This window comes from Heterocephalus glaber, unplaced genomic scaffold (genome assembly GCF_053883595.1).
Source record: "Heterocephalus glaber isolate CG9 unplaced genomic scaffold, H.glaber_assembly_v1.0 deba00001481, whole genome shotgun sequence".
NCBI lineage: Eukaryota > Metazoa > Chordata > Mammalia > Rodentia > Bathyergidae > Heterocephalus > Heterocephalus glaber.
Genome location: NW_028258317.1, coordinates 4,143,844 through 4,155,757, shown reverse-complemented (window position 1 = coordinate 4,155,757; position 11,914 = coordinate 4,143,844). Strand labels below are relative to the sequence as shown.

The 11,914-nt window shown below is 46.2% G+C and overlaps 1 protein-coding gene across 2 annotated transcripts; it reads right to left on the bottom strand.

The window, feature by feature from the left end:
* Positions 1 to 6,063: 6,063 nt before the first annotated feature.
* Klf4 (KLF transcription factor 4) lies at positions 6,064 to 11,708 on the bottom strand. Of its 2 annotated transcripts, XM_004848164.4 has the most exons (5): positions 11,083 to 11,702; positions 10,840 to 10,960; positions 9,286 to 10,273; positions 9,034 to 9,198; positions 6,064 to 7,593 (listed from the first exon to the last, which is right to left on the bottom strand). In XM_004848164.4, exons 1-5 carry the CDS (start codon positions 11,085 to 11,087, stop codon positions 7,418 to 7,420), a joined length of 1,455 nt encoding a protein of 484 aa, XP_004848221.1. In that variant the 5' UTR covers positions 11,088 to 11,702; the 3' UTR covers positions 6,064 to 7,417. The 2 variants fall into 2 exon arrangements, with proteins under 2 accessions (XP_004848221.1, XP_012928844.1); XM_013073390.3 differs by having other exon boundaries at positions 9,034 to 10,273; positions 11,083 to 11,708.
* Positions 11,709 to 11,914: the final 206 nt, after the last annotated feature.

Sequence of the window (11,914 nt, the reverse complement as noted above, 5' to 3'; positions counted from 1 at the left end):
CATCTTTTCATTTCATGCACTATTTTTTTGGGGGGGAGTAGAGGACAGGGTCTATATGTAGCTCAGGCTGGCCTTGAGCTCACTATGTAGACTGGCCTCCAACTTTCGGCAATCCTCCTGCGTTAGCCTTCTAAGTACTAAGATTTCAGGAGTGCACTACCATGCCTTGCCATGCACAATTTTCTACAGTGACTTTATTTAGAGAAAAGTAAGACTACTACTGTCTTCCATGCGGCACAAGCAGTCTCTGACTTGAAGAGCAGCAGACCATCTGGGGGCTTCAGCTGGCCCTTCCCATTTGGCTAACTGACCAATCCAGGAGCATACAGGGGAAGGGGACTTCTTAAAGCTTTTACAGTGCAATTTTTTAAAAGTTTTATTTGTTATCTGTCCTTAGCATGAAAGGAAGCATAAGGGATCATCTAAAGAAAAGGATAAAAAAATCTCCCTTTCCTCAATTTTTGCTTTCTGGAAGACATACCCAACAGTCTCCTAATTATTTCTGTAGGTCTGGTGACATTCATCTGCCTCCCCCAAACACCACAAACCCTTTCAGTGAACAAAACTTTGCAGAATCAAAGCAGAGAATCACCTGTCAAGGAAGAATCCTCAGCTGAGTAGGGTGGCACATGCCTGTAATCCTAACACTCAAGCAGCTGAGGCAGGAGGATCCTAAATTCAATACCGGCCTGGATAACATAGCAAGTTCAGGGTTAGCCTGAGCTACATAGTGAGACTGTATCTCAAAACAAACACCCAAAAGGAAGACTCCTCTAAAGAGAGATGCTAGGGTTTTTTTATTAAATAGTCAATTAATGATTAATTTTATTCAATTGAGTTCAGTAACTAGGAATTCAGTGGCAAAGAGGAAAAGCTCCCAGCGTGCTCTGGAAGCTCTCTGGTGGGGGATCCAGACCCATGAGGCCTGGTAATATGGAAAGATCATTGTCTCAGGAAAGACCTAGAGCGAGTAGTGCAGAGAAGCCTGCATAAGAGCCAGGCTCTGAGGGACACAGAGGCTCTTGTTAAGGGAATACGGGTTTTTCTAGAAGCAGCAGAGGCCAACCCTGCAAGCAAAGGCTCTCGGGGTTAAGTGGGCTTTGGGGGGTGGGTGTGAGAGGCGTTGGCATAACCAGTTTGCCTGAGCAGTGATTCCAGAGAGAACTGGACGAGTAGCTGCAGCCACAGCAAGACTGACCCTGTAAATCTGTGTCCAGTGGGCATGAGGGGTCCTGAGAAGAGTAGAGAAAAGCACCAGATGGCATGACCAGGACGGCTACCTGTGGTCTGGGCCAGAAGTGAGAGCCTTTTCTTCCACCTCAGAAGCAAAAGCTTAGATTGTGTTCATGGCACAATGAACCATTTCATGGTTTCATGACCGGCTCAAGAAACAGGTGCAGGAAACTCAGCTTCCCCCGTCTTTCTTGACAAAGGAAACAGAACACTAACAGGGAGACAAACCATCTCCGGCTTCTGACTCTAAACAAGTTTACTGGAAAAAAACCCTGGATGTTAGCAAATCCTTCTGAGTTGTGTGTATCTCCTTTGCCTCTAGTCCTACCTGCCCAGAGGATGGAAGACAGAAGTATCAGAAGTGCTTTGAGTATGTCAGAAAGAATGAGAAATGGAAATAAGACAAGCCTGGTGCAGTATCACATGCCTGTGATCCCAGCACTTGGGAAGCTGAAGCAGGAGGATTGTGAGTTTGAGGCCATCCTAGACTATATGGTCAACATGGACTACAGAACAAGATCCCTTCTCCAGGCGGGCAGGTGGTGGAACCATTGAGCTAAATCCCTGGCTACAAGATCCCTTCTCAAAAACAAACAAACAGAACAACAAAAACTGGTGGAAAATGGATATATAAAGGGAACCTCAGTTTCTTCATCTGTATAATGGGTGTGGGAGAAAATCCCACCCCTGCCTCTTATTAATTGAGGTAGTGGAAAATGTAAATACTTCACAAAGCTCACAGCACTATGCAGAAGTAAAGATTATTAAATATCAGCAAAAAAAGTGACCTGAATTAAAGGAGAGTTGTGCTTGTCCCTGTCGAGAGAATGCCTTAGACACTCTGCTTTCATGGTTTGCACCAATTTACTTATCTCTCAGGCTTTTACCAAGTGGGTCCAGGCTTCCTTCAATTTCTCTGTGAAGTTATTATCTACTTTAAAGGCTTTTGAGTATGTGTTAGAGCACCAGAGTGCACTGGTCATGTGTCGTGGAGATCCGGTCGCTGTGTAGTGAGAGACGGATCCTGTGTGACTACTGATTCAGAAGTTATAAGCAAGATAGTCATTGTAACCCACTCAGTCTCCTGCCCTCCGATGGAATGGACTGGATAGGTTTGACTTTTTGCTGTAGTGGCTCTAACTAGATAATTGTCAAACCTCCATCAGGGGCTCTATCCTATCAACCATCCACCTACTGCTGCATAAAAATCTACTTTTTTTTTTTTTTGGTTTTTTGAGACAGGGTCTCGTTATGTAGTTCAGGCTGGCCTGGAACTTACGGTGATGCTCCTGCCTCAGCCTCCTGAATGCTGGAACTGTGGTGTGCACCACCGCACCTGGCATCTACTTCTCTTGTTTCCTGTTTTGCTTAGATGATAACAGGTAACACAGGTATGAAAAGAAGCATAAAAGCCAAGCAAATGGTCCTAACACAGGTGTATCATAATATTGAGTTCATCAATAAAAACTATTCTTTTAGATGAACTCAGATGAGATCTCAGAGGATCCTCTAAGAGAGAACTTATTTTTGCTGTTATTAAATTGAGGTTCTATTTATTTCCTGCTTTTCCTTTAAGGATAAGTGGAGAAGGACATTTGGGCACACCCATTGCAACATGCTGACTCACCTAGGTGTAGAGAAGACTAAAGCAGTTCAAAACAATCATACTGCTTCAAGGGCTTGATGGAAAACAATTAAAAAGATGGACTGCAGATGGACCTGATTCCAGAAAAGCAATCTGCCTGATGGGCCTGCCTCCTCAGTCGGGCCTATGGGTTGTAGCAGTCTTGACAGCAGCCTGATTCGCTGTGTTTCTGCTAACCTCTTAGCCTTGGCTTCCCTGTTTTACCTGTGACCAGGGCACTGAGGCACCAGGTATATTTCAAGATTTAGGAATGTATTTATTTTACAAGAGATGGTGAGAAATTTACTTAACATTCACTCTTTTGTTTACAGTAAAGTTTTCCAAAAGTTGGTCATTTCCAACTTTCATTTTAGTTTCACTTAATGTAAAATTTAAAGACTTTTATTTTCATACAGCATTGTGATTTTGACAATTTTTTTTCCACAGGTGGAACATTCCATGGTGCATTCCACAGCCTACAGTATGTAGACAATCGTAGTGGTTTTATAGAAAATATTATTGAATGACTCTGCTGGTGAACAATGAAGATAGTTTCATAAACAACCTTTAGGAGGCAGACATAGCTTCAGTTTAGCCTTATAAAAACACATCCATGTACAATAGCCTGTAGAAGGTACTAAGCAAACACAACTAAAATAAATACATAAAATACAATACATAATAAATAAAGTGACAAAAATAAAAACATAAAAGGTTTCATGTGGAACTAGAGGGTGCTAAGTCTGGATCAGAGAGAGGGAGGAAGAAGGTGTATGTGGGGTGGAGGGCTATCTGGTCTACAAATCCACTTTTGCATATGTTGTGCTGAATACAGCGTGAGAAGTCAGAACACAGAATAGCTGGTTGACCCAGGCTGCTAAATTCAGATACTTAATGTACCAAAGTACAAATGGTATCACTACTGCTTGTTTTAATATTCTCCCTGTAGATTTTCTTTCCGAACATAAAGATTATATCCCTTGGGCTTCTTTATATTAAAATTTGTATGTAAAGATTGTTAATTTTGATTATGGACTATTCATGTTTCTAAAAGTTAGAGTAAATTTTTATTTTGTTTTGTTTTTGAGACAGGGTCTTAGTATGTAGTTGGTCTGACATTGAACTCAGGACATAGCCCAGGCTGGCCTCAAACTCACAGCAATCCTCCTGCCTCAATCAAAATTTTTTTGGGGAGGGGTACCAGGAATTGAACTCAGGACCTTGCACTTGCCTGGCAGGTGCTGTGGCACTGAGCTACATTCCTGGCCTCAATCAGAATAAGTTTTGAAAGGGAAAAAGTTATCCCCCTGACCATCCTACTTCAGATGATAGAAGTACCAGTTTGGGTTTTATAAACCAAAACAGGATTGCAAGAGTCAAAGATGTCTTAGGTAGAAAGGATATTTTGCCAGAAAAAGAGGTGAAGTGAGAATCTGTTGATGTGTGGGAAGAACTATTGTTCATCTTTTGTCTCTGTAAGCACTCAAGCTAAAATCTAGGACATATAAAATTAAATGTTATAAGGAAAATATAATAACCAGGCATCTCAATTATTAGGTGCTATTATACAGTGTAAATGGCACTGTGACAGTAATAACAGTGCAGAGTAATGCAGAACTGATAGGTATGAGGGTAGTTTAGCTACCTATGTACATTGAATAGTCCTGTTACATTAGTTTTGTTCTGTTACATTTTTGGCAAATCTTTCCTAGATACTGAAGCTTTCTTTTTCAGGTTAGAAAAAATATGTGTAGTAATGTTTCTGTATGACATCAGAAAAATATGAGTAAATTTAAAGTGTCTTGACAGTTTATTCAGGATGTTTCTTCTATTTTGGATTAATAGATGATTAGCAAAGATCCCAACAATGATTCAATAAACCATTTTCATACATTAACTATGTGCCAGAAGGTTCTGAATAAGAGGTAGAATATTAAGAGCAACCAATTTCAATTTAATAGGAAAGAAAACGTGTTAGAATGTAGGCATTTTATTGACACAATTTTAATTGCTCTTTTAAAAATAAAGCCTAAATATTTTTACCTTAATTCTTTGAAAAAGCTGTACCCATACTTATATTTATTTTAAAATATTTGGAAGCTGGAGAAGAGGAATTTAAACTGAGAAAACTAGTATTAATAATTTGGTGTTTCCTTCCAGTCTTTTCTCTTAATTTCCTTGTTTCTCTTGTCCAACACACACATACATATAACACACACACAATTGGAGTCATACTGTTTAGTCTTATATCCTCCTTTTTCCACTTAACATACCATGAGCATTTTTCCCTGTCATTAAATATGCTTTAAATATGTTCTTGGCCGCATAAAATTCCAGCCTATTGATGCACCTGTTTTCTTTTAAGCTAAGACACATGCCATGTTTTCCAGTCATGCTGGACTCTTTAAAGTCAAAGAAAATACTTTGGGTTGTTCCACCATGAGCCTCTTACGAATTTCTATTTTTTAAATTCCATTTATAAAATGTACTATGGTGCAAATACATTACTGAGCCTTAAATATAAAGGATGGTTAATAAGCACTCTCAGGAAAATGCCAGTCAGCTTCTGTCCCCTTGATGATCTGATTAGTCACCCACATCACCATTAAGTGTCAACAAGTGTCACAAATGCTTCTCCGTCTTGTGACAGACACAAATGGATCTACTTCAATCTCTTGAGCCCTCATCTCAAAACAATTTAAATTTTTTTTTTGGGTACCAGGGATAAAACTCAGGTCCTTGCGCTTGTGAGAAGGCCAGTGGAACCACTGAGCTAAATGCCTGGCCCAAAACAATTAAATTTTAATAATGGTTTAACTTAAGTAACTTCAAAAACATAAATGGTACAAACTTACAAAAATACCATTTAAAAACTGAAATCTATGGTTTAGCTTGGGGAGGGCAGTACTGGGGAATCTAGCCCAGGCTAACGTGCATGTCACCTAGCTCTGCTCCCAAAGCCCCACCTCTGAATTTGTCATTTTTAATTTCGTTCCAGTCTGTTTCCTTGTCTTTAGCCACAAGAGTAGAGAAAGTTTTAAAATAATCTGCTAGAAACTTTCTGACTTCTTTAGGGATAATACATGCTGCATAAATGAATCCTTTAATCCTCAGGAGGGCACTGTGGAACTGCATTCCCTTGCCTGGGGAAGGCTCTTTTGTTACTCAAATTTTGTGGAAAGTGCAAGGCCAGACCTCCACAGAGAACCCTTTATATGTTCATTTATTTTTAATTAAAGACAAACCATATATTTTTTTTTTAAACGCGAAACTAGAATGTGTGTAGTTTTGAGTACTCTCATATTAAAACAGAGCAAACTGAGAAAACAATTGAGCTGTTTCTACCTGGAAAAATCACATTCAGGTAAGGAAACTGCTTCCACGTAGTAGTTTTATGTACATTTGTAAAGGACAAACCCAGATCAGATGTTTTTACAATTTCATAATTTTCAATACTTGAAACTCTCAGCTGTGATAGTACTTATTATAAAACCAAGTAGCTTAAAAAACCAAGTCTTTTACAGCCTCTGTTGAGATGAACTGGGCTTTTTAGTGTGTTTCTCACATGCCCTACACCTCAGTCAGTGTGTTTAAAGTGAAATTTGTTACATGTTTTTTCCAGGACAAAAACAAAACAATGAAATTGTTATTCAGACAAAATATTATAGGTTTATTTAAAACTTATTTCTCACCTTGAGTATGCAAAATACAAACTCCACAAAATGTTCATTTCTTTACTTCGTAGTTTACAAATATACAAAATAGAAGTTTGCTTAAATTTATATTACATATTTATTAAGGCAAGGAACTATATAGAAAAAACACATTTGTCCTGTTTAAGGCATACTTGGGAATAAACCATTGTACAAAGTATTGCACATCTGAAACCACAGTGCATAACAGACTGTCTGCATAAAAATGTTAAAGTAAACCAGGTATATTTACCTGACTTAGGTCATAAATGTAGATCGGAAGGCAAAAATAGATTTTCCTTGTCAAAGTATGCAGCAGTTTGAGAAGAACTTTGGCTTCCTCATTTGGTACCTTTAGAACCAAGACTCACCAAGCACCATCATGTAGGCCATTAAAACACATTTTCTGTACCTGAATTTCTTCCTCTTCTCCTAACATCATACTAATGGCTTTTAGAAGGCAAAGAGAATACAAGGTGATCTTTATACTTATATTGCATCGAAACACAATTCAAGAAAATCCGGGTCTTCCCGCCCTCCCCAACTCATGGATCTAATTTATACCCTGATATCCACAACTTCCAGTCTCTCCCATGGCGTTTTGTAAGTCCGGGCATGTTCAAGTTGGATTTAGAATTGGAATGATAGAAGATCCAGTCACAGACCCCATCTGTTCTTTGATTTTTATGTCTTTTGGATTTCTCCTTTCTCCCGATTAACCACTCTCAAGCGGACCTCCTGGGAACTTGACCGTGATGATTGTTGTGCTTGCCAGCTGGGCTCCTCCTCTTGTGGGAAGACAGTGTAAAAGGTTTTAAAAAAATACTGAATTGTCTCCTGGCAGTGCGGGTCATGTCCACTCTGGGATTTAAAAGTGCCGCTTCATGTGTAAGGCCAGGTGGTCCGACCTGGAGAAGGCCCGGTCGCACTTCTGGCACTGGAAGGGGCGGTGCCCCGTGTGTTTGCGGTAGTGCCTGGTCAGTTCATCGGAGCGGGCAAACTTCCACCCGCAGCCATCCCAGTCACAGTGGTATGGCTTCTCACCTGCAAAGGGAAAAGGAAAAGGAAGCTGCTGAAGCCATCACTACACAAAGAACTGGCCCTTTTCAAAACTGGGGCCAAACATTTAAACCAACTCCCCATTTACCCCATTTCTGAAAGAATCCAGGAATGACCATACCACTGAAGGGTCATATTAAATTTGAGAACATACAAAAGAACAACACTATGACTTGTAAGTATTTGCTCTTAGTTTTAGGGGAATATTAGTTAAGCAATGAAAACACACCACCACCACCTAAGTCTACATTTCTATAGTGGTAATGTTAATTCTTTTGAGCCAAGGTATCACAGAGATCTAAGCAAATGTGGAAATTATGACAGATGATGTCTGTCTGCCCAGAGCAGACAAACTATACAAATACAAATATATATATATATTTATATTTGTTTTGGTTTCTTGAGACAGGATCTCACTATGTAGTTCAAGCTGTCCATGAACTTACTATGTAGAGCCTACGCTGGCCTGAAACTCAGTGATCTTCCTGCCTCAGCCTCACCCAGTGGTGGGATTACAGGCTTGTGACACTACGTCCAATGTCAAGAAAAAATCTTATTCCTCTACAACTGGATCTAAAAAGCTACAGGTGGCTATTTTTTTCCAGTACTGACACTTCTCTTATTTTAATGAACACTACTTCGTTTGTACCTAGTTGTGTGATATGGAAATTTAGGGGCACTCTTAAACACAAATTTGAGGGCTGGGGATTTAGCTCAGTGGTTTCGCCACCTGCTTCGAAAGCCCAAGGACCTGAGTTTAATCCCCGGTACCAAAAACCAAACAAACAAACAAGCAAACAAGTTTGAGCCCAGCCTGGGCAACTCAGTGACTTAGCGAAACCCTGTCTCAAACTAAAAAATAAAGGGGCTGGGTGGGATGTGGCTCAGTGCAAAGGCCCTGGGTTCAACCTCCAGTACTGCAAATACAAATTTAAAAAATAAAGACTAAAATTAAAAATATTAGAATAGGAGAAAAAATCTGGAAAGGAGACAATAAAAATAACCCAGAAGTTAAAAAATTGATTTAAAAAACATTATATTCTTATACTGCAAAATAGAATTTCTTTATTACAAGAGCACTGCTTTGCCCAAATTACAAGAGGCCCACATGCTGGGAATCTCCCTGCCTTTTTTTTTTTTTTGGTACCGGGATGGAACTCAGGTCCTTGAGCTTGCACAGCAGGCGGCGGAACCACTGAGCTAAAGCCCCAGCCCCCCCTGCCTTTTAAAAGCCTGGCAAAACAGAACATTCAAGCACAGATACCATCCATCAAGCAAAAGGCTCCTGGGCAAAAACGTTGGCGCCAGTGTGCTGTCCTCTCTCGTGATCGGAGAGATGAAGCAGATACACCACAGCACCCCAAGGAGGCCCTCGGAGAGTCCTAGCCTATCAGCTCCCCTCTTCCCCTGCTGCTATCCCCCTACCTGTGTGGGTTCGCAGGTGTGCCTTGAGATGAGAACTCTTTGTATAGGTCTTGCCACAGCCCGCATAATCACAAGTATGGGTGGCTGTCCTTTTCCGGGGCCACGACCTTCTTCCCCTCTTTGGCTTGGGCTCCTCTGGCAGGCAGGAACCGGGTGGCATGAGCTCTAGGGGTGAAGAAGTTGGGGTCAACATCATGGGAGCCCAACATACACAGACCTCCCCAGCCCGAGCTAGGAATCCCCCAGACTGACCTTGGTAGTGAATCGGTGGGACCTGCGGCTGCATCTGGTCAGGCAGGAAGGGTGGGTAGTTGGGTCCCGGATGGGGATGGAATCCTGGGGGAAGTGGCAGGGCGGGGTGACAGTCCCTGGTGCTCAGCAGTTCCTCGGGACTCAGGGTCGGGTTAGTCCTGCTCGGGAGCTGGCGCCCCAGGGGGAAGTCGTGTGCGCTTGGCCGGTGCCCGTTGCTGAGCGGCGGTCCAGCACCCAAGTGGGCCTCCAGGGGTCGGCCGACCGTGCAAGAGGGCACCGCCTCCTGCTTGATCTTGGGGCACATGCGCTGCGGTCCGCCGCTGTAGGGCGCCACCACCACCGGGTGGCTGCCGTCTGGGCTGCCTTTGCTAACACTGATGACCGAGGGACTGCCATACTCGCTTCCAGGGGCGCTCAGTGACGCCTTCAGCACAAACTTGCCCATCAGCCCGCCACCTGGCGGCGGCTGCTGCTGCGGCGGAATGTACACTGGGTCCAATTCGGGCCGCAGGAGTTCGGCCACGAAACCGCCCGAAGGGCTCACATCGTTGATATCCGCCAGGTTGAAGGGAGCCGTGGGAGGGGGCGCCGACTCCCGGCCGTACAGGTGGCCGGCGCCAGTGCCGCCCGGGGCCACGCCCGGGTCGCCCCCGGCCCGCATGGGGTAGCTGAAACTGCAGGTGGAGGGCGCGCCGGCCGGGCCGCTGCTCGATGGGGAAGACGAGGATGAGGCTGATGCCGACGAGGATACGGTGGCGGCCACTGACTCTTGATGAGACAGTGAGTTGGCGAGAATAAATTCTAGGTCTAGGAGATCATTGAATTCCTCCGTCTCCCTCCGGGTTAGGTGGGCTGGGTTGTTACCGCTGCAGGCTGCGCCTGCTCCACTGTCCAGGTCTGTGGCCACGGTCGCAGCCGCCAGGTCGTAGGGGCGGCCGGGAAGCACCGGGGGAGGTCGCTTCATATGGGAGAGCTCCTCCCGCCAGCGCTGTAGGGACACGGCGAGGCAGAGGCTGTGAGCGGTGGTCTCTGGTCGCCACCCGACGTCCTAATGGCTCCCGTCCGCACCTCCCAGACATGGGCACTGGGCGGGCAGACACTCCCCGGGACTCCGATGCCAGCGCTGCAGTCTGAGCTAACACTGGATCCCTCCCCTGCCACATCCCGGGGACGTTCCCAGCGCCCCGGGAACTGGGACACCAGCTCTCCCGGTACGCCTTCGCCACTGGCCGCCTACTCGCTAACCTATGGGGGCCAGCTGGTAGCCGGTGTCTCGGGATTTAGCCGCCTACCGCGAGCACCCACCCCACTGCCGGCTCGCCCGGGGACGTGTAAGGACCCGCTGTACGCGTTGGCAGCACCGCAGTGTCCGGACCACACGAACATGCAGCCGTGGCAGGGGCGCTGCACCATCCCGGGAAAGCTGCGGAGTCAAGGTGGTGACCGCCCCTTCCCCCCGCCCGGTGGCTCTAAGTGACCCCCGGTTCCCGCCCATCCCCACCCCATCCACAGAAACTCAACTGGGCGCTCCCCAGGGCCCTGAGCGACACTCACGTTATTCGGGGCACCTGTTGGACGCAGTGTCTTCTCCCTTCCCGCCGGCCCGGACGCGAACGTGGAGAAGGACGGGAGCAGCGCGTCGCTGACAGCCATGTCAGGCTCGCCAGGTGGCTGCCTGCGGCCGGGCAGGGCGCACAGGGAGACAGGAGTGAGGGGCCGTTCGTTCTAGGCCAACGCTCCGGGTCATCCCGCCGGTCCGCACCCCTCCCTGTCCTCGATACCCCGCACTTCACCTACCTCATTAATGTGGGGGCCCAGAAGGTCCTCGGGAGCCCGAAGCAGCGGGGGTACCCGAACTCCAAAGTTAACGAAGAAAAAGAAATCACACTTAGAAACGAAGTCAAAAGCCCCAAACGCCAAAATGCCCAAGATCCTTCTTTGGATTAAATATAAACTAGAAACGTCTCCTTAAAAAAAAAAAAAAAAAGTTCCTTTGTACACAAAAGTTCTTAGAAAAGTTGTAAGCTCTTATAAAAATAGACAATCAGCAAGGCGAGTAAGTAGTCCGGTGGCCAGGCTGCGCTCTCTTTGACTCAGAGGCGTCCCCCGCCACTGTCGTGGTCTCTGCGGCTGTCGTCGCGGGCGATGGGGCTGTGGCTGGGGCGGCGGGCGGGCGGCACCGCCAGGTGAGAAGGGCCGCGGTGGCTCGGAGCTGCGAGCTGGGCGGAGGCGCAAGGCGCGGAGTCCTGGGGGCTGCGCGGAGCACGCGCGGCCATGGGCGCAGGCCGCGGGGGGCTGGCTGGGTGGGGGGCCAGAGGGGCGGGGAGGGGCACTCGGCGGCTCCCGGGGCCGCCGCCGCCGCCGCCCGCCACTGCCTCTGCTCCCCGCGCGCCCGCAGCCGCGCTCGCTCTCTCCGGCGGGGGAACTGCTGGCGGCCGCCGCGCGCTTCTTACTTATAACTTCTTGGCAGCTCTTTCCCCCGCCTCCGACAGGCAACCGCTCTCGGGGTCCGTCGCCAGGCCCCGCCCCCCTTTCTTCTCTCCGCCCCCCGCGCGTTGCCATGGCAGCTAAATAAACAAACTAGGCACACGTGGGGGCGGGGGAGAAGGAGGGGCGCGGGCGGGACCTG

Bases quoted from the DNA above. Each gene is read 5' to 3' on its own strand.
- Klf4 (XM_013073390.3), bottom strand. The intron at 10,274-10,839 runs GTGAGTGTCGCT...GTGTCCCTACAG, and splicing joins CAACAGGTGCCCCGAATAAC to CGCTGGCGGGAGGAGCTCTC. The intron at 7,594-9,033 runs GTAGGGGGATAG...TTCCCTTTGCAG, and splicing joins ACACCTGCGAACCCACACAG to GTGAGAAGCCATACCACTGT.